Genomic DNA, 22,296 nt, shown 5'->3' on the forward strand with positions numbered 1-22,296 from the left:
TTGAGAGCAATATGCAATAAATGGTGAGACCCTGCCTGACAAACAAACAAACGCAAGAAAGAAAGGGAGGGGGGGTCAGAGAGAAGGGCTAGGGGAAGTTCTTAAACTATGCTGGATCTGGACATGAGCAATCATTTCTCTTCCCCTAGATAAGAAGGTAAACTGCCTCACTTCCCTGAGCCATGGTTTCAGTTCCATAAAAGGGAACATGGGGTTCACTTTGATCTCTCTAGCTCCAAGACTCCTTAGCTTTAGAGAAGGATGAGGGGATCCTGAAGGACCAGAAACCTCTTGCTAAGAACTGTCCAACATGGTTGCTTCCCATGACCCTTCCACTGGGGCAAAGGTCAAGGATCATCAAGGCCACGCTAAACATCCAGAGTCCTCGGCTCAGGGGGACTTGTCTCTGACTGACACTGTCTCCTTCTTTCCTGGTGGCCTCTGTCTCTCAGTAACCTTGAAGCCATCATCTCTTTCCCGGGGGGAGAGAGCCTTCGGGCCTTCATACTGGTGACAGTTTTGGTGGAGAAGGCAGCGGCGCCTGGCATTAAGGTACCCTCTTGCTTCATAGTCCCCTCATCTTCAGTCACACACTCATCCTGTCCTCTCCCCGTGGTGGTTTTCTCCACATGGACGACACAGGCTTTCTCCTGCTTGGTCAAGTGTGGAGGAAGAGATCCGAGTTCTTATCTGTGGTGTTAGCATCCTGTTAGCCTGGTGTGAACCATTCCACACAGGCAAACACCCACTGTGCTGGCTGTCACAGTTCATGGTCCTGCAGAAGCTAGAGTCACATAGGTTAAAAAAAAAGGTGTTCTACGAAGAGACAGATAAAAGCAAATCCATGCTTGAAGGATCAGGCAAATGTCCCCCAGAAATGGAGGCTCAGTTAAGACCTGAGGTGTGTGTGTTTGAGTGTGTGAGTGTATGTGTATGTGTGTGTGCATGTGTGTTGAGTGTGTGAATGTAGTTGTGTGTATATGTGTGTATGTGTATAAGTATGTGAGTGTTATGTGTATGTGTATAAGTGTGTGTGTGTGTGTGTGTGAATTTCTTGCAAGAGAGCAATTCTGCAAAGTCTCAGAAGAAATGGGCTCTTCCAGATAGCAGGTGTTACTGAGGTCACCCAGGTGACCCAGCCCTGGGGGGGTTGCAAAATTCATCCCCCCCCCTTCAGGCCCCATTCTTTCTCATTCTTTCTAGCAGGGCTGGGTATAAGACAATAGACATTGAAGCAGGAACATTCATATCTCACCTTTATCCCTAGATTATGCTGGATTTATGGCTTTACTGAGCGCCTGCTGTTCAGTAGAGTGTCCAGTCCTGGCATAATTACTGCTGAATCTTTCGTTCTGAAAAGTGAAAGTAGGAACTTGGGTGTAGTTCCTGGTCTAGCAGGAATGTAGCCTGTGCCAGGCCTGGGCCCCAGTCACCTACACACACTGTAGTGAAATCCTGTGGCCCCTTGAGTCCTTGTCTGCCGTGTCCACTGGAAGATTAGTTCATCAGTCCAGCTGAGGAGATCAGTCTAAGACAAGGAGGGCGTCCTCTTTGGAGCTGTGAAGCTGGGGAGTCTTTGGAACCTGTCCCGTATCACACAAGAGCTCTGCAGGAGGATGTCCCAGCTGGGGAGGCGAGGGTAGAAACAACCATGATATGGGAAACCCAGAACCAACGAGAAAATGCTAATGTTGAGGGCCCTGACCTCATAGCTTATGCTCCTGAGGCGTGCCAGGTGTGCAGGCTGCTTCACCCGCCCCACCTGCCTCCCCCTTGGATTTTAAGGGAGAATAGTGAAACTGAGGCAGTGAATCTCATCCCTAGGCCCTGGTTCAGGGGGTGGAGGCCGTTCTGCAACGAAGCCAGGACGCCCTGCTCCAGGCTCTGCAGCAGCTGAGACTCTCCATCCAGGACATCACCAGAGCCTTGGCCCAGATGCATGGTAAGAAGCAAGGTTAGAGCCTCTAGTGGCCTGGACCTGGGTGGGGCTCTACGTGGCTGATGGTAAAGCTCGCCACAAGGTGGCGCTAATGTTCCACCTTAGTTTAGCATGAACCAAATCATTCAGAGAATGATTTTTCCGGTGGTAGAATTGTTCTGTATATTTTCCCGTGGTTGGGGCAGTTTGCCTTCTTCAGGGTTCAGATACGTCTTTGGTACGCTGAGCCTTTGCGGTACCGGGCAGATTGGGTGGGTTACAAGGGGAACGTTGCCTGGTTGTGCTTCAGTCTCCCTGGCTAGGCTGCTGGGAGCAAGACTTTCTGGTGGAGGTGTCTGCAAGCCCCTTCTGGTTCATTCGCTTTTCCTCTCTGTGGTTCTGAGACACCTGAGCCTGGCTTTAGACTTCTGTGACCTAAACTGGTGCTGGCAGGAGCTGCCCAAGGAAGACGAAACTGGTACCCCCTTCCCTGATGGCCAACTCTTTCTGGAGACTCAAAACATCTGGCCAGCTCTTTCATTTTCATTAACACAGAGATTGATCAATTGTGCTTGCTGGGTGTGTAAGGCAGGTTCCTTTAAGAAAATCTAATGAGAGACTGTGTCAACAAAGGAGGGAAATTGAATTTACGTCCTCTCTCATAGTACATACAGATAATAATAGATAAGAACATAAATACAAAGGATAACAATTTCAGAAGAAAATATGGGAGACTATATTTCCAACCTTCTCTTACTGACTCATTTCTTATGTAAGAGTTCACGGACAATCCTGTCACCATATTTCAGTTAAGAATTTTTGCTTGCCAAAGGCATTAAACAAATCTCATTTGTACCACATGTGGTTAGCAGCCACCCTACCATGTATACGGCGTCCACATGCCTCCTGTGGTTAGAGGTCACTGTGGAAGGTTGGCCAGCGCCTACTAAGACTCTAAGAAGAAAGGGCTTTGGTGTGACTGGGCTGTAAGAGCTTACTTGTGCCACGGTGTGTTCCATGAATCAGAGCAGGTGACACGGGGAGGCAGAAGGTTTGGAAGGATGCTATTGAGGCCCTGGAGAGAGACACGACGGTGTCAACCAAAGGAACCAGTGTAGACAGGGCTCAAGAAAGCAACCCCAGTTAAGTGTGGTGATGAGGTGCTGTCCCCTCCAGCCACCGAAAAGCAATGCAGGGCTCTTGCTAAGCAAAGCAAAGCAAAGCAAACAACAAACAAACGAAACAGCAACAGCAAAAACGACCAGAGAGTGCAGTCAAAAAAATCATGAAGTGGTCAAGGAACCACCAGGAAAATACATAGCCAGACAGGAAAGCGGTTCTGTGGGGACACACATTTGCTAACCCTGAAGCACTTTGGCCCTGGACGATGTGGCCAGAGGAAGGCCTTGTGTGGTCACATCTCTTGTGTAGTCGCATCTCTCGTGAGGTGGCATCTCTCGTATAGACACATCTCTTGTGTAGTAGCATCTCATCTTGCCAGTGAATTTGTGTTAGTGGCCACACCCCTTTGGGTGTGGCTTCAGGTCCTGTGACTGGAAGGTAGAGAAGCTCAGGGAGGGCTCTCTCTCTCTTGGGTTGCAGATCGCATCAGAAGGGCAGAGACTGTATCTTCTAGAGCAGGAAAGTTGTGGCAGGTTTTTACTGTTATCTGTGTAAGTTGTTCCCCAATAAAACACCCATTTATCATTTGTCTTGGGTCTAGTGAAATCGTTAATACCCCGCCTTCAGCCCTGGGCTCACTTTAGGGTTAAATTTCACCCCATAGTCCTCTGGCATTAACTTGGCATCTGCCAGGGCTGATGTCGCCACCTTCAGGGTGAGGCAGCCCCACCCTGCCCAGCTTGCCACAGGCAACAAAGTGACCTTGATACATAACCAAGCAAAATTAAAAATTAAAGCAATCTGCCGCTGAAAAGTTGGGGTTGTATGATACCATGATGGCATGCTTCCTTAAGTAGGAGTCAGAGTGGAACCCATCCTCCCCAAGCATGGCTGCCCATGCTGGCCAACGCGGTTTGGGGCTAACAGCTCTGTTGACCTGCGGTGACAAGTGACAGCCCATGGGAAGCCCTCAGCTGATACAGGAACTTCTGGGCATTGGTCGTTGCTTTTGCTTCACCTGTGGGGAAGGGGTGCTATTTTCTTTTCTTGGCTTACCATATCCTCTCGCACATTGCGTCTATTTAAAATGTTACGTTTTAAAAGAGGTTTTGGTGAAATGTAGAAAACCAAAGCACCCCAGAGGAGGCGAGCATACGGAATGGATTAACAGCCCTGTGAGGGCCCATGCCCTCTGCAAGGGAACATTCCATCTGTTGCTTCCATTCTGGGCTCTGCATAGATCAGATAGGGGTGGGGGAGCCCCAGGAAAGCAGCGGGTCCAGCCACATGTGGCCAATTGCTTTTTGCCTGTGGTAAGGTTCACATTTGATTGTTTTCCAGATTATGTAGACCCAGACATATTTTACACGGTCATCCGGATCTTCCTCTCTGGGTAAGTAGAGTTCAGATGGTTTCCCGCCTAAGACCTCCACACAGTTTCCCAAATTTGTATGAGGATAGACAGACAGAAGCTTCCTAAAGTAAGAAACAGAGCAAGTGACCGAATCTGGCAAAGTCACCACCTGGGTCTGTTCTAGGAGGACAGACCCCACACACCATCAGAGGGAAAAGGTCTCTAAGCCTGGGTCCTTAAGTGCAAAGGGGTTGCCACTGGCCATCAGCCTGGATACTCTTAGAAGCCCAACTTGATGTCGGGGGGAGATAGGAGTAGGGAGAGGGGTGTGGAGGGAAGAGGAGGAGGAGAGGGAGGAGAATGGAATCGGGGAGAGGAGAAGAAGGCCAGAAAGAAATAGTCACGGTTTTCCCCTTCGCTCTTTGACCTTATGAGGGCATAGTATCCAGTGACCCATCTGCAAACCAGGGTCCAGGTCTTTACCTGACCAAACCACTGTTGCCTTGCTCTTAGATTGCCTGGCCTTCCGAGTTGTGGGGAATACAGTCTGGTTGCTTTGCTATGTGGTGGTAGCAGGAATAATTGGAGATCCTTGTTAGGTCATTCTTTACTGATTGTGGGCACCCTTGTTATGTCTCACGCCTATACGATTTCCCCCCATATGTCCATCTCTCTCCTTTTCTCTCTCCTGCTCTACACACACACACACACACACACACACACACACACACTCACCACACACACACACACACACACAGACACACACACCATTCTTCTCCTAGTTATCCCTACCTTGACAGATCTTAGTCAGATTATCATATCCAATTCTCCAACTCACCAACTCCCAGAGTCACTTTTGAATGTCTGTGTCTTGTTGACTTTGAGGTACATGGATGCTGTATGCTGTTGAGAGAAAAAAAATCTAAGTAGTGTCTGGACACAGCAAGAGACAGACCAAATGCTAAATCTATAGTGCCATGTCCCATTAAGAGAAAAAGGAATGAATATATATATGCATATATATGTATATATATATATTGCACTTTCTTCAAATTGGAGAGCCGTGGGATACTTTAAGGGGGGCAGGGTCTGGCTTGGGTGGTGAATCCTATTGCAGGGAGTAAGGATTAGACACAAGGAGATTTCCAGAGAGTATCAAGAGAAAATACAGAGGGAAATGGTCTAAAGGGACACACAGTGTGGATTTTAGGCAGCTCCAAAGACTGTGTGCTGAAAGGCTTGGCTGCCAGCCTATGGTACTACCGAGAAGTTATGGATGCATTAGGAGGTAGAGACTCCTGGGAAGAAATCATGCCCCTAAAAGGCTTGTGGGACCCTGGCCCTCCATGTTCCCTCCACCAACCATGATACATCCCCCAGCCACAGCCAAGGTGCTGGGATCAAAGGTCCAAGGATAGGTTGATCCTTTCAGGTGTTTCACCATGGCAACAGTTTTGATCTAAGGGGGTAATGTAGACCTCTTTTTTGTGAGACCCTCCAGCAAGCATGTACTAGACCGGTCAGTGGGTCAGTGAGCTGGACTTCCTTGTACTTTTCCCTGCTCGGAAGCCCCTGTCAGTTCCCTGTGTGGTACAAACCACCACCACAAGATCAGCTGCTTTAAACACCTGGCCGTTTCCTCAGTTCTGTGGACCCAAAGCCCGGGCAAGCTCAGAGACTAGAGTCAAGGTAGTTAGAGGACTGGACTCTCCTTATTATTGGGTTGGTGAGTCAAAAATCTCAGTATGTAGCCTAAGCTGGTCTTGAACTTGTGACTTCTTGTCTCAGCCTCCCTTGCTCAGGGGTTATGGGTATATATACACCAGTGTGCCTGGCCCAGGTGGCTTTAGCTGAGAATGTGAGTGAAACCTTGCTTCCCAACTCAGTGCTAGCAAGTTGAGCTTTTGCTTTGGTGTGTGTATGTGCATATATGCATGCATGTGTGCTTGTTTGCTTGCCTGCATGTGTGGGCATGTAGAAATGATATCTGGACTGCTAGAGGCCTCCTATGTTGACCCCCAATCACCGCAAGTTGTGGCTTCTGATACAGTGGTGGCATTGGAATTTTTCTGGAACTACACACTTTCCTGATGTCTCCTTTGACCACCAGCCAGGGGAAACTTCTCTTAAAAGGGCTCATGTGGTTGGGTTCAGTCCATTTGGATGAGTCATGGAAATTCCCAAATGAAGGCTAAACTGATCAGCAGCCTTAACTGATTCTGAGCAGTCCTTCCGCCTTGTCATATAATGTATCTCAGTGATGGGAACTTCTCATAGTATTAAGTGTCCTAGGAATTCAGTTGGGAATCTTGGGGAGCTAATTTTAGAATTCTACCCACCAGTGTCTTTCAAAAGAATAAATTCTACTTCCTCTTTTGTCAGAGGTGTGATAGGAACCAGAAGGTAGCTTGGTTTTCATCAAAATTACTTCGGGGTGGGGGAAATGGTACTTTTCATCTGGTGTCCTCTGCTTCTAACCCTGAGACTGTTTCCTGTGTGGCTAAGTGGTCATACCAAATCCTAAGTGTAGCTATACTTCCAAAAACATCTGGATTGTTGAGAATTTCCAATAGACTTGTGTTTAAAATGTCAGTTTTCCCGCTCTGCATTTGCCTTGCTTTTGGCCTGTGATTTCTCATTTGCTTCTTAAAATATACTTTTATTTAGAAGATGATTTCATGTGGAAATGAGATGAGTCCCCTTAGTTCCCAGCCCATCAGAGTTCCCAGGAAGGCCAGGAGCTCCTCTGGGGGGAAATTGTCACTTCATTTTTCTTGTCTCCTTCAACTTCCCCTTTCCTTGGGATTGCTAGAAATAACAACAGAAAGGCTAAAAATAACCCACCATAGAGACCGGAAATGAAAAGGGCCCCGTCCCTTCATAAACAGCAGCCCAGCCTGTAGGTGGCTGTGGGAGATGCTGACCTCCTTGGTCTCCTCAGTGTCTCTCACACAGATGGCGAGTCTCACACAGCTGCAGAGTGTGGCCTGTGACAGCAGACCCATCCTTTGTCATCTTCCCTCTGCTGGTGTTTCCGGCATCACCTCCACCATGGCTGGCTGCAGCAAAGCACTTCTGTGTGTGTCCTAAGGGCACTTTCTGATGTGTTCCTGGCCTCTGCCATATCCCATAGGGTAGCTGGGCTTTTTCAAGCACTTGGCTGGAGTCTTCTGGCAGTGTCATACTTGAAGAGGACTCCCTCCTGGACCCTAATTATCCACAAACCACACCCAAATACCTGTTTTCACAGAGATCCTTTACTAAGCAGGGAAGAAAGTTAAAGCAGTTGCTTTCTGACTCAGGCAGAAAACAGCAACGAATGACCCTGCAGGTATCATTTTAAGAGGAGATGAAGTCTGTGTTAGAATGGGCTAGGATGTAGCTCTGGACAAGATAGAGGATGAGGGAGAAGGGGAAGGGAACAAGGGAAAAGGGGCGGGGCATTTGTCCCAGCAGGACAAAGGACTGCCTATGGATAGAGAGGAGACAGACTGGCCAATAGGAAAAGGCGGTTCACAAGGGTAGATGGGGGAAACCCCGTGTTAGGATGAGGTGTTTAATTTTGATTGGATGTGTTAATTAGGTGAGCCAAGGGGGCTTTTGATTGCTGAATTTCAATAATTTGATAGCTGGACCTTGGTAGTCAGCCTCAGGAAGAGGGATTGGCCAAATAAGGGAATGAACCTTAGGGGCTAGCTTTAGGAATGTAATCTGAAGGTTTTTAACAGAGGGAAAGGGAGAGAAAGGTAGGGCCTGCCTGAGCCTGTTCACTATACTCGAGCTGGCCAGAGTCCCTTCAGTACTGACTTGTGGAATGCTCATTTTTCACTCACTCATTCATTCATTCATCAAATAAATACATGGTGAGGGATTACTACGTTCCAGACACTGTTGTACTTGCTGGACACAGCAGTGAAGAAATGCAACCATGTGGCCCTTGTGGAGCTTGTGATTTCAAGATGGAGAGAAGATTCTAGGCAAACAAACCTAATCGAAGCAAACGTCCTACAGTGTATGTTACAAGGAGAGACTGCATGGGGCAATGCCAGGTAGAATGAAGGATACTAGGGAGGGACCACTAGGTGTGGTGGCTCAGGTATCTTGCTTATTGGGATCTAGAAATGTCACATCCCAGGTGATGTGTGGACGGATATGCATGAGCAATGGAGCAGGCCATGTGGATTCCTGTGCAAGCAAAGGGAACAATGGCTATGACCTTGAGGAGGGCGTGGGCTTGGAGAGCAGGGTCAGATGTGCAGGATAAGGAGGAAGATGCCAATCATCGTGAAGGCCAGACAGCATGGGCCATGCTGGCTTCCTTTCTGAGTTAGTTCAAGGCTAACTAGGGACATGCCTGGGGCTTCAGGTTCTTAGTACACCTTCTGAGAGAGGTAGGTTGGTGGAGAACAAGGTTGGAAAGAAGGCGTTCAGGGGTGGACCAAAAGGGAAACAGCTGAGACAGAAATGTCAATCATCTTGAAGATGAGGGAGGAGTTGGAGGCTATGAATCCTGTGGGTTTTCATACAGACCACAGAGAAGTGGGAGCACGTGTGTGCACACGGCCCCTCTTCACACAGATCACAGCACGTGTGTGCGCACGGCCGCTCTTCACACAGATCACAGCACGTGTGTGCACACGGCCCCTCTTCACACAGATCACAGCACGTGTGTGCACACGGCCGCTCTTCACACAGATCACAGCACGGTGCTGGTGTGGACCAGGTTCATTATCCCCACAGCATTCCTTCCTCATAAAATGTCATTTCCAATTTCACTAGCCCTGAACTCTGATTCTTTGGGCTGTTCACAGACCTCTCTGAAGCCCATTCAACTCCAGGAACAGGTTCAGGAAGCAGGTTTCCCTACATGTCAGAAAGGCTTGTCCATTGTGGCCGAGAGATGAGAGCAACAGCAGGCATTCTTATTCCCTGGGGTTTCTAGAACAATAAGTGGCTGGGGTTTACTGGATGTCTAATCAATTCCAGGCAAATACTATTTGAGTTAGTTCTTACAGTGACCAACAAGATAAGTATGAATGTCAATGCAAAACACAGCTCTTAACTCAAAGGAATAAGACTTAGTTTATTCTGTGCCCAAACGTTATAATATCCAGAGACACCGATTCAAGTTGTCCCAAAATAACATGGTCCAATGTGGAAATGAATGGAAGAGATTTTGTAGCAAGGGTAAAAGAGCATTACCAATGAAGGGATTGTGGGAGTATACTGGTAGGGACCTCAGGCAGGCAAGCTATAGCAAAACAAGGAAGACTCTGTACATAGGTCACATGCAGATGGTATTTGATGGCACTTTCAGCTTCGGGGTGGTAGAAACTTGTTGCTAATAATACATTCCAAAGAGTCATATAGATAGTGGGTCAGCAGGACAGAGTTAAAGATAGGCCAGTGTCATTTGCCAGAGTCTTCAACATTCCAACTCTCTATGACCAGTCAGTCGGTTGGCCTTGTAGAATCTTTAACACAGGCATGGCCTCCCTCAGGATCTTCCGTACTTAGACTACTCAGACTAGCTCGCCAAGGCTCTGAGAGGGTAAATGTGATAAGCCGGGTCTAATAACTATCACAGCACAGTTGAGCTTAAATTCTGTGTCTTCCTAGAATAGAGACCCTGTCTCACATCCTGGGGGAGCCCCCTTCTTGTGTATCCTCCCTTTCTGCCCTCTCTGCTGCACCTCCTTCCTGAACGTGGCTGCCCAAGTTGAGAACCATGGACACTCATGAGGCAGTTGACCCCAAACAGCCACCAAATGTGGCAACCTGATTCCTTGCCACATTTGCAACCCTAGAGTAGAGTCTAGAAGAAGGTCCAGGATAAGTACGTACGTGTGTGTGTGTGTGTGTGCGTGCGTGTGTGCGTGCGTGCGTGCGTGCGTGCGTGTGTGTGTGTGTGTGTGTGTGTGTGTGTGTGTGTGAACCCGTGGTTGTTGACTACATGGGGTCCACGTGTCCCTTCTCTGAATACAATGGCTTAGAATGACAGAAACACTGGTACAAATCTGCAACCTACCATGTCACCCAGATGCTTTGTTCATTTGCAAAATAGGAAAACATACTTCTTGGGGAAGGTAGACATCTAGATGATAAAGTTCTCAGGAAAAGAGACTGCAGACTAGTAACTTTGGGATGTATGCAGAGTGTGTCAGATCCTGTTATGCTGGGAGTCTGGGAACTTAACTCAAGTGTTTGCTGTGTTAGGAAAGAAGGTCAAACTTGCCTAGCCTTATCTACTGCCCAAGTGGCCAGGGAGTGAGTGTGTATGTGTTTATCAATTAAAGGCACCAGAGGGGCCAGGGTGATATGCTATGCTTCCTTATGCTTCAGGTACCTGGTCAAGACTAGGAAAAGTCATGGGGGGTAAATAAAAGGGTGAGAGAGAGAGAGATGGAAAGAGAGGGACATGGAGAGGTTGGAGGGGGATGGAGAGGCATGCGAGCAGGGGCTCCAGGCTTTGTCCTTGCAACCGTCTGTGTGCTCTGGTGCACACAACCTTGGTTATATTTCTGCTCTTGTTAGTCATGCTTGCCATCAATGTGGCAAATGCAACTATTTGATAACAGTTCTCACGGAGCAATCAAAGCCTAGCCACCGGTTTAGCGCTATGAACGTTTCAAAGTGCTTCAGGAAATAACAGCCAAGTGTCTGGGTGTTCGTGTGTGTGATTGGGATGCTGTATTTGTGGGGTTGCTACAGAGCTTGAGATTAGCAGAGGAAGTGGGGACTAGTTCAGAGCCTCTTAGTTGTTCTTTGGTGCTGATGCAACAGATGCATGTATATACATATGATGGAGCTGTTTGAATCACTGACCACCGCTGATGCCACACCCACTTCCTCAATGGCTCAGTGTCCAGGGCAGAGAAGACACTGTCCCGTGGGGCATCCCTCTCACTCTTTTTTCCCCTTTGGCTCCTGCCTAGGTGGAAGGACAACCCAGCCATGCCTACGGGGCTGGTCTATGAGGGTGTGGCCACAGAGCCTCTGAGGTACTCAGGAGGGAGTGCAGCCCAGAGCTCTGTGCTTCAGGCCTTTGATGAGTTCCTGGGCATTCGGCATTGCAAGGAGAGTGGTAAGCAATGCTCTGATCTCACCCAGTTCCTCAAGGGGACAATTAGAGAGAATAGGGAGGTGTTTTTACCAACTCATAAAACCAGGTGTAAATGAAATCGTCCTGAAGTTTATACTTGCCTAAATCACCAGGCAGCTGTGTTTGTGTGTTACTCAATATCAGGGCATCAGATCTCCTCAGGGTCTTGGGTTCGTTTCCAAGTCTTAAAAGATAGCCAGTACCTGGTCTGTTCACTGTTGTGTGGGCTTGGGTCTTTAGTCTGTAAATTCAAAGGCTAGGACCTTGTGTGGCCCAGTCTGCAGCAGGCAGTAATGGGCCTGAACTTGTCTGCTGATGCCCTTCCCATGAAACGGCCCAGCCTCCCACTGAATTCATGTTAGCCAGAAGAGGGAGCCCATCACTTCAAAGCCTTTGAAGATAGTTATTGCTTTGCCTGCCAGCGTAGAGCTGTGCCCTTAACTGATACAAAAAGGTATTTCGTGCTACCAAACTTTAACTTGGATCAGAACCAAACTGAGACTCCCTTGTCTTATCTGCACTGTTCTCTGGAACATTCAGGGTTGATCCTGGATTTCAGTAATCAGTGTTAGCCACTGACTCTATACAAAACAAAACAATGAAAAGCAAAAACAAATGAACGAACAAGAAAACCGCATTAATTAAAGGTCCAATCAGTATTTTGGCCTCTCCGGTTTTCTACTAAAATACTCATTTCCCAGTGTCTTCTCTTTGTACTTGGTAACTTCCATTACCCTGGTCCCACCCTCCACCCTCACCCCCTGTAGGAAGCATCTAGCAAACTGAATTCACCAGGGTGTTCCACCAGTCAATGTAAGGTTTGTACGCATGCTTGTAGACATGCCTCATGGCCCTTAGCCGGAAATGTCATGCCATTTACGTTTGGTTTGGGATACGTACACTCTGGCTAGTAGATCCCTGTCCAGCTTTATCATCTGAGAGATGTTTGCTTCTTTTTCTTGTCTGCATCTCCTGTCAACATCCAGAAATGTACATTTGAGTGTTTGACAGCTATAACAAAAGCCCGAGTAGGCTGAGTGAGAAGTCTATCAAGCATTTCTGGTACCCGTGTGTATGACGCAGCAGGCAAAGGTTCCTGAATGTTGGCCTTGAGCTAAGGTGTTATTCTGGGCTATTTCTTTTAGTGGGTTTTCTGCAAAGAATGAGAGACTACATGCCTCCTTCCCATAAGGCCTTCCTGGAGGACCTCCATTCATCTCCTTCACTGAGGAACTATGTACTGACCTCTGGTGCCGGGAGCTGCCTGGTGGCCTATAACCAGTGTGTGGAAGCGCTGGCAGAGCTACGCAGTCACCACATCAACATGGTGGCACGATACATTATATCTGCTGCTGCCAAGGCCAGGAGCAGAATGCTGAGCCATCTCCTACCCCACGCCTTGGAGGACAGGGGCACTGGGGGCACTGCAGTGATGAGCTTCCTGAAGAGCATCAAGGAGAAGACCGTGGAGGCCATCCTGCAGCCTTGTGCTTAGCGGTGCAAGTCCTGCATCCTTGTGTTTAGCGGTGCATGTCCTGCATCCTTGTGCTTCCTGCATCCTTGTGTTTAGCAGTTCACATCCTGCATCCTCGTGCTCAGCAGTTCATGTCCTGCATCCTTGTGCTTAGATGCTGTGGGAGTCAGAGCCAGGATGAGAGCTCCGCCTGAGCCCAAGCATACTTTTGCTCCAAAGAACACCATGTTCTTTGTTCATAAGCTGTGGTTCCCACTCCCACCCCAGCCCCAGACACTGGGTTTGCTAGAAACCTTTCTGCCTTGCCCAATCCCCTTGCCTCACAGCTGAGTGCTAAAACTATGTCTCCATTCAGTGGGCAAGTCAGAGACACCAAAGCTCAATTTAAAAAGAATCAAGTTGCCTTTGGGCATATCACCTCATCTTTCCCTGCACTCACCTCTTTCCTCCTTGTTCCCTCACTCTCTCATCCCCCCATTTTCTCCTTTTCTTGTCCTCCATGTTTACTCCCCTTTCCTCTTCTTCCCTTGCTCCTGCTCCTCATTTCCCCTCCTCTTCTTCCCTCCCTTTTGTCTTTGAAACAGGATTTAACTATGTACCCCAGACAAGTGAAGGCCAGGATATAATTATATCACTAGACCTAAGATAAATGATAAATGGGTGTTTATTGGGGACAATTACACAGAAAAATACAAAGAACCATCAGTGCATTTCCCTACTGGATCCGCTGACCCACCAAAAAGAGTGCACAAGGGAAAGCCATACCTCAAGCTCCTCTCTTTCTGATTCTGTCTGCCTGAAGCCACACCCAAAGGGGTGTGGCTGCCATTTCAGGTCCACAGACCAGATGCCTACAATTCCCCTTTTAGTCTAAAGAAGAAGGTTTGAAGCCTGATGAAAAAACTATATATAATGATAACAAATGTCAAGTATACTCCAGGAAAAGGAAAGGTAAACATACACAAATTAAAACCTACTATCAGCAAGAGCAACATTAAGCAGTAGTTATATACTCCATGCCCAGTATACATGCCCAGGATCAGGGTAAAGGTATAACAGAGGTTACTCTTGTAGCAGTCCTAATCTGAAAAGTCTAAATCTTGTCTGTCTAAGATAAGAGAGTATATTGCTATGACTATCTTGTCTTCAACCTCATCAAAGACCTGAGAAGGAAAATAACAATACTAGGGTAGGCTAGTTCAAGCATGCGACTTCCAAAGCTACAAGCAAAGACAGAAACAGCAGGTTACCTAGACAGTCACTAAGGTCTCACAGCAACATCGGAGCACCAACTTTGGCTAAGGCCTAAAGTATCAGATGGACCATTTCAGAAGCAGGGAAATTGAAAAACTGTCTTACTCTGGCTTGGCAGGGTTCAGCTGTCTTCTTTAAGTTTATCTCCTGCAAGCCCAATTAGGAGAGCATGTTCAAGGTCAGCAGTCGAGGTGGGGTCAGTTCTTTGCCCAAGAGGCTAGTAGTTGAGGAGAGAATGAACTCCAAATGGAGTGTCATCAGCGCCCAACATACTCTCGGGAATAGCTGGGTGCTGTCAGGAGCAATTGTGTCTCAAGTCAACAGAGTACTAATATTAAAACATTTAAATGCCATATTCTGCAGGTCTTAGAAGTGTTTGAAGATCAAATATCTATGTCTGACTAACCTCATAGGTATAAGAAGCATGGATAACTATAATCTGTAATTCTCAGAAACATAGTTGCTCAATGGCTAAAGCTTCCTAAAATAATTTAGCAAGGATAATGACTTCAAAATACACACACACACACACACACACACACGCACACACACACACACACACGTCAATAACAGATATGTAACTGAAATGCCTTGACTAGAGGTAGAATTGTAAAGTGCAATATGATAAAATATCCTAAGTTGTATCAATATACAAAATGTATACATAAAGATAGTTTTATATTTGTGTGAAAAACATTGTAAACAGAAAGAAGACCCTCCTGAGTCAACATACAAGAATCTAACAATTTAAGTTATCTATAGCTAATAGTTGCTAAAATTAGTTCACAAGAAGATATGTTAATCTACCTATATCCCATCCTAAACACACTCTTTCCATCCATATCCCTAAACTTCTATAAGAGATACCCGAGTCTAACAATCACCTTCCACACCCAACCCTACAACTTAAAACCAACACTAAGAAGGTGATAATTAGCCCTTTTTCAGTGATGAGAGAAAAAAAAACCAAAATACTCTATACCAATTGTAGAGAAAGGGGGCGTTGTTTTTCTTAGAGTTACTTCCTGCTGAAATGGGGCAATGGTGATTCTATGGGATACTGTAGGAAAAAAATAAGGCAAAGGAAAATCTCCAAAGGACTAGTAACATTTGTAACTAGTGTCTGAGTGGCAGAAGATGCTTGACTGAAGTTTTTATCTGAAGCTCTGGCCAGAGGGTTATAAGAAGGTGCACCATTTCAGCTAGCTAGTCAGGAATTGTATGTAGCAGTATTAGTCCTAAACTGGTCTTAGAGTGGTGTTTATCACAAGTTGAATCAAGTTGAATCAATGAAGTGGAGCCCCATCTTCTTTCCAGAGACTTCAATGATAGCTGCTAGGAAATGTTATTGTTCATTGTGGAGGACTTAAACATAATGTCAACAGAGAAAGTTCAACTTTTATAGGTATGCATACTGGGAAAGGTAACAATGACAATGAGAATAAGTATGAGGGAAATTAGGATTTTAGAGAGATTAGAATTTTGATAAATAATAGTCCCTAGATTTTGTTTTCTTCTGTCTTACACCAATTGGCTTCTTGATATAAGACAGAAACCCCGAATTTTACTTTAACAACATGCTTGAATTTAGAGAAGGAAAGTAAAATCTAACTCCAAAGCCAGCATTGGGTTTACATGAATTAGGACAGGCAGAGTACTAGGAAGTAAGAAGATGAAGAATGTATAGAAAGCTTTCAACAAAAACAGATATTGACACGATAAGCCAGATTCTTCTTTGTTTGATGGTTCTTTCCGAATAGCTATCCTTTCTTCTTTAGGCATCTACACATCCAAAGTTTTTGTCTTCTTGAAGCTGGGTGTTTTCTGTTTTCCTGTAATAACAAGAACAGAACACTCCCCCTACCTTTGTGAGGTCTCCATACAACTCTAGGGATATACCTTGGTAGATGACCTATCATCTCTCTTCATCAAGAGTTTTTTCCTGTTCAAATCAGATCTTGATCAACTTTGATGGTATTCAAAGATTTTCTTCTCCTGCAGAAACAAAGGCAAAACCCTTACCCCAACGTAACACATATCCTGGTTTCCATACTGAGGTCAATACATCCTTGAAATACACTGGCTGATTTAGCTTAGAAATTTTTTCTATTGTCCAATGTCGTTCTGCTGCTGTTTTTCCTTTTTCATTAGAATTAAGAAAGTTTAAGGTTAGTAAAATTTTACATATTCTGTTTTTTGGGGTCTTGGTTCCCCCTGCCTGCTTATAGAGCATTTCCTTTAAAGTGCGATTAGATCTATCAACAACTGCTTGTCCTGTAGGATTGTGGTGGTATACCAGTAACATGCTTTATGGTATAAACTGTTTAATTTACTGGAGACATATGCTGGAGCATTGTCAGTTTTTATTTGTGCTGGTATACCCATAATAGCCATTACCTCTAATAGGTGTGTAATAAGAGAATCAGCCCTTTTAGAGCTCAGAGCAGTTGCCCATTTGAAATCCTGAAAATGTGTCTATTGTGTTGTGTACATATTTTAATTTCCTGAACTCTGCAAAGTGAAACAAATCCATTTGCCAAATTTCATTTCTATGTATATCTTTAGGGTTACTACCTGCTGGTATAGGAGTTTGGTTATAGAAGAAACAAGTAGGATTTTTTTTTTACTATTTCCTTAGCTTGTTGCCAAATGATAGAAAAATCTTTTTTTTAAACTTTTGCTATTCACATAGTGTTTTTTTAAATGAAATTCTGAGGCCTCCAGCATACTTCCTATTAATAAATGATCAATTTGATCATTGCCTTTTGCTAAAGGACCTGGCAGATCTGTATGGGATCTGATGTGATATATATATATATATATATATATATATATATATATATATATGAGTCCTACTCCTGATTATTTCTTGTAATTGTATAAAATTACAGAAGTTAATTCTGTATCATCATAAGGAATAAATTCAGCAGTTTCGATGTGTAAGACAACTCTCTCTGCATATTGAGAATTGGTAACTATATTGAGGGGGTTCTGTAAAATTCATAAGTTATCATAAGGATAGCATATGATTCTGCCTTTTGCACAGAGTTATAAGGGCTTTGAACCAGTTTACTTATTTCTCCTGATTGTATCCTGCCTTACCTGATTTGTTTGCATCAGTGTAGAATGTAGGGACTCCAGAGATTGGTGTTTTCCTTACAATGTGTGGAAGGATCCAAATGGTTTTCTTTGAGTTATTCCTATAAGAAGCATTATTCCTAGGAATACCTAATCTACAATTGCTTCTCAAATGTTCTGTTCTACCACAATTAAAGCATTTGGTATTTTAATGTTTTGTCATACCTTTGGAGATAGCTTCTCCTACTCAAGCCTCTGTGTCGTAATCATTAGACTCAATATTGGCTGTGTACAGGATCCATTCATCCAATGGTGCTGATCTGAGCTTTAAGGCTCAAAGCACCTTTTTGCATTGTGAATTAGCATTCTCATAAGCTAGAGATTCTGTGAGTATTCACCTAGCTTCTGAATCTGCTACCCTAGTCAATCTTTGCAAAAATGCACTAGCATGTTCCTTTGGGTCTTATAACACTTTAGTATAAGACTCAATTCTTCCCCTGGCTCTTGAATCTTATCCTAACCATTTAGAGTGCTCTATGGCACAGGGACAAGATGTGTTCATCATATGCAGCTTGAGTCTCTGCATCAGCATAAAGACCATCACCAAGAATTTTATTTTGGGGAGACTTATAACCTTTATTTTGGCCTTGAAGTTCAAGTACTTTGGTCTCTTCCCTCCATAAAGCCTGCCATTCAATTTGAGATGCAGGTTCAAAGACAGCTGAGATTAATTGGCCCCAATCCTTAGGGGTCACCCTATTTTTGTTGCCCATGACTCTAATAATTGCCTCACATATGGCGAATGCATGCCATAAGAGGCTACTGCTTCCTTTACACCTTTTAAATCTTTCATACATATTGGCTCCCAATGACATTCAACAAATCCTTTTGGGTGTTTTTTAGCTGTTGTATTTTCAGTGACCATAATGGGGTAAACCATAGGGGATGATGTAACGACCTTTGGAAGGTCATCGCTGACTCCAAAAGATACTGGTAATGTTAAATCATTTTCATTCTCTATGGTTTGTACCTCTGCTTCTGGTATTCTATGGCCTGTAATCTATTCACCATTGTTTCTCTGAGTGTTTGAATTTCCTGGCCTGTATAAATTTCTAGGGACCTCATTAAACCAGTCAGTTTCTTGTTCTCTTCATTCATATATGATTCTAAAGACTTAATATTCTCATCCTTAGAGATTATCTGAATGGCATGTAAATTGCCTTCCAAAAACAATGTTCTGTCATTAGTATCAGACATGAAACACATTTTTTTCTGTTAGCATTCCATTTTTTTTGCATTGTTTGTTGAATCATCTGACATGAACAAATTTTTTTCTGTTAGCTGGTCAGTTTTATGTTCCATATTTTGCATTCTGTTTGTTAAATCACCATTACAATTTTCAAATATTCTGATCCTTTTTTCTAATCTCTCATTATTAGTTTGTAAAGTTTGTATGGTTTTTGTAAGCTCCTCATTCTTAGCTCTATTGTCAAACAATTTCTTTAAGGATATGATATGGGTTATGAAGCTAATTACTACCATGAATAATATATAATATATACATATATATATATATATATATGTATGAGTGTGTGTCTGTGTGTAAGGGGTAAACTAAACTCAAGGGCTTCACTTCTAATAATTTAGAAATAAAGGGACCAGACCCTTCCTCAGCCCCCTACTTTAGCAGCCATAACAGGCTACAAAAAAGACATGTAGGCCTCTGACACAAGGAAACTCCAGATCCTGTGGCCTCCCAGAGCCTAGGGCCAAAACTGAACACAAAGAAACTCCAGACACTTCCCCCATCCCAGCCTCCTAGATGCTTGGTTCCTGGGAACTGTTTGGCCACAAAAGAAACTCCAGGGGGGGACCAAAACCTCTCCTGTAGTCTCCAGGATATAGTTCTGAAACTATTGGTGTCTATGAACAACAGGCCACCTGCAAGTAACAAGACAATGCCATAGAAACCACAGAATGTTCCCTCTCAGCACTGACCAATGAAAATAATTGGTACACAGGTATTTCATTCCAAAATATGACTTTGAGAAATGCTTCTAATTGCACCCAAATGCCAACCAATCAGAAACCTACCCATACCTACTGATGTAATCCTATAACTTTTGTCTTTGAAACCTAGCAGTAGACAGGGAACTTCACTCCCTCTGGAGGCTACTGCGTCAGCTTGCTAGACGGGGTCCCTGTTATGACTGGACGAACAATCATTAAGCCTTGGTTTTGCAGTTTAGTGGGTCTGTCTTCCTGGTAGTCTCTGGGGACTTTGCAACTTGGATACAACGTGTGTGTGTGTGTGTGTGTGTGTGTGTGTGTGTGTATGTGTGTGTGTATTCCAGGTAGGTTGTAAGCCTTTTCTAAAATCCCATCCATATAAGAAACCAAAAGGGTTTTCACTTCCTGTTTTGTAACATTATCTGCCACTGCTTATGGGTAGTCAATTTACCTTAAGTAAATTCCTGAAACATGGAGATCTGTGTGATTGTTGGCTCGTAGGGAACCTTGCAGCTAGGCAGACAAATAGAGCAGAGGAAAAACCGCTGAGACTCAGAGTTTTGGGCTACTTTCCACAGGCGTGTGTCTGCAAATTCAAGGCACTCAAAAGGCACAGTGAAGTACAGGCTTTTCCCCGATAGGCCTCAGAAACTGTGCAGCCAACTCAGCAGCCAGAGCAAAATGCAAAAGCCACAAGCTGCACAGCCAGCCACAAGGTGGCGGAGACCTACCCAAGCAAATGTTGGGCACCAATTGAAGAAGAGCATGTAATTATATCACTAGACCCAAGATAAATGATAAATGTGTGTTTACTGGTGACAATTACACAGAAAAATAGTAAGAACCGCCGGGGCATTCCCCTGCTGTTCCGACCAGATCCGCTGACCCACCAGAAAGAGCTTGCAAAGGAAAACCACCCTTCAAGCTCCCCTCTTTCCACTTTAGTCTGCCTGAAGCCACACCCAAAGGGGTATGGCTACCATTTCAGACACAGACCAGATGCCTACAGACTGGCTTCCAGCTAGAACCTGTGATCCTCCTGCCTCAACCTTCTGAGGTCATACATATGTGCCAACTGCCATGAGCTTTGTCTGTTTCTTTTCTTTTGCCCTACTGGAGATTACAACTAAGGTTTGCATATCCCAGGCAGATGTTTCACTACTCAGCTACAGTCCAGGCTCTCTGTGTTTCTGATTTTGTCTTATGAGTGCCTTGAGCTAGTATTGAGCTGTTTAGCCCAGGCTAGCCTTAGTCTTTGAACAGCTGGGATGTATAGGAATGAGTCACTGAATCATGCTGCTGCTAACCATGATGATGATGACAGTGGTGACAGCAATGACAATGATGGTTGCCTCCCCTCTTCCTCTTTGTTTATTTTCAGTTTTTGTTTTGAGACAGGGTCTTACTGTGTTTTAGCTCAGGCTGCCTTTGACTCAAGGCGATCCTCCCCTCTCAGCCTCCCCAATGCTGGGACTGCGCAGAAGCCACCACAGCTGGCTGTAGATTTGCTTAATTCTCCAAGTCCCTACTGTGCTCTAATACAGAGGCTTGGGAGGGACCTTCTGCGACCTGGGAGAACCTTCTCCTCCCTGTCCATGCTGAACTCAACACCAGGGGGTTACATGCTCCCATGGAGTTGTGTGGGGTGAGGGAGCTGATTGAGCAAACCTAAAAGTCACCAGCATGGGGGACTCTCAGCTACTGATTTGGAACTGATGTGTCTTCCCCACATGGTGCAGTCATTTGCAAATTCTATTTTAACTCCCTGTTCTATTTTTAGGACAATGTTTTTCTTTTTCCTAGTGACACTGGAATTTGTATTTGAAAAATGCTTTAATTGACCCTTTGAAAGCAAGCATGCCAAATAGGAATAAATAGTAAGTCCACATGTTTGGGATAAAAATAAATGTAGCTTTTATTTTCAAAGTTACAGCTCAAAGTCTTCTTCTACCTGGCTGCAGAAAATTTGGACTGCACCCATTTAAAGTCAATTGCATTGACTAGGGTTCCCCCACTTTTCAAAGGCGCACACACACACACACACACACACACACACACACACACACACACCTGCGCATCAACCAGACTTTTGTTCCATGGTTCCATGTAGGAGAGAACATCATCGAGGACCATCTGTTCATTGCCCAGCCTCTTCCAAATGTTGGTTCCCTGTATGGGTCTGGGTCAGGTGGACTTAGTGACCCAGTTCATCCTATCTAAAAAGCCTTTCGGCCCCTGTAGTTCTGTCGTTCCATAGTCCCCAAGACCATAAGGACACATGCGACTGGCTTGGGGTCTCTACCTTCCAGTATCTGGGGGAGAGAGAAGCAAGCTCCAAAGAGGGCTCAAACCAGGTCCTACACCGAGACGCTGGGGCTCCTCCTGTCTCATATCCTCTGGCTCCATCTGGCAGAGATTGGGAAGTACCCATGGCCAGGCTAAGGGCTTCTCAGAGATTCAGCATACACTCCTCTGTCACTGCTGTCGCTGCTCCTGTTTCTGGGATGGGGCTCAGCGGGCCCCTCATCTCTTGTTCCCTTCAGAGTCTCAGGCCCAGATTATGGTGACTCAAAAAAAAAAAAAAAAAAGAGCCATTCCTCTCCACCCAGCATCCTTGTTTCCTGCTGAAGTCTCTCGAAGTTCCGCGTCAGGGCACAGATGTGCTGATTTACCTCGAGTTTTCTCTGGGATGAACTGTGTGTGCTGTGGGTCCAGAAGGAGGATAGTTACCTCCATGCCTAAGCTCCTTGCTGTTCTCAAAGAGTAGGGGCTTCCAGATGAGCCCCGGCTTCCAAGTCTATGGTTCTCAGTTTTTGAAACAGTGTGGTCTTCAATCAGTCCCACAAAGAAACTAATTCCCGATTTCTTCTTATTATTATTTTTTATGAAATGAAGCTATCAAGTCTCAGGGTAGACATGAAGGAAGGGATAGAGTCTGGGACGAAGTGTTGCGAAGTGGGGGCGGGGCTTGGGCGCGTTTCTCA

The 22,296-nt window shown here is 45.1% G+C and overlaps 1 protein-coding gene across 1 annotated transcript in view; it reads left to right on the forward strand.

Annotated features, from left to right (window-relative positions):
- Ido2 (indoleamine 2,3-dioxygenase 2) overlaps positions 1-13,712 on the forward strand; it is a 36,341-nt gene extending 22,629 nt beyond the window's left edge. The window contains exons 6-10 of the mRNA XM_005066487.4: positions 453-552; positions 1,825-1,942; positions 4,382-4,433; positions 11,330-11,478; positions 12,642-13,712. Of these exons, the coding sequence (XP_005066544.1) occupies positions 453-552; positions 1,825-1,942; positions 4,382-4,433; positions 11,330-11,478; positions 12,642-12,991 (769 nt within the window). The 3' untranslated portion in view covers positions 12,992-13,712. The remainder of the gene's footprint in view (positions 1-452; positions 553-1,824; positions 1,943-4,381; positions 4,434-11,329; positions 11,479-12,641) is intronic.
- The last annotated feature ends 8,584 nt before the right edge of the window (positions 13,713-22,296 follow it).

Source organism: Mesocricetus auratus, unplaced genomic scaffold (genome assembly GCF_017639785.1).
Source record: "Mesocricetus auratus isolate SY011 unplaced genomic scaffold, BCM_Maur_2.0 Super-Scaffold_100026, whole genome shotgun sequence".
Classification (NCBI taxonomy): Eukaryota; Metazoa; Chordata; class Mammalia; order Rodentia; family Cricetidae; genus Mesocricetus; species Mesocricetus auratus.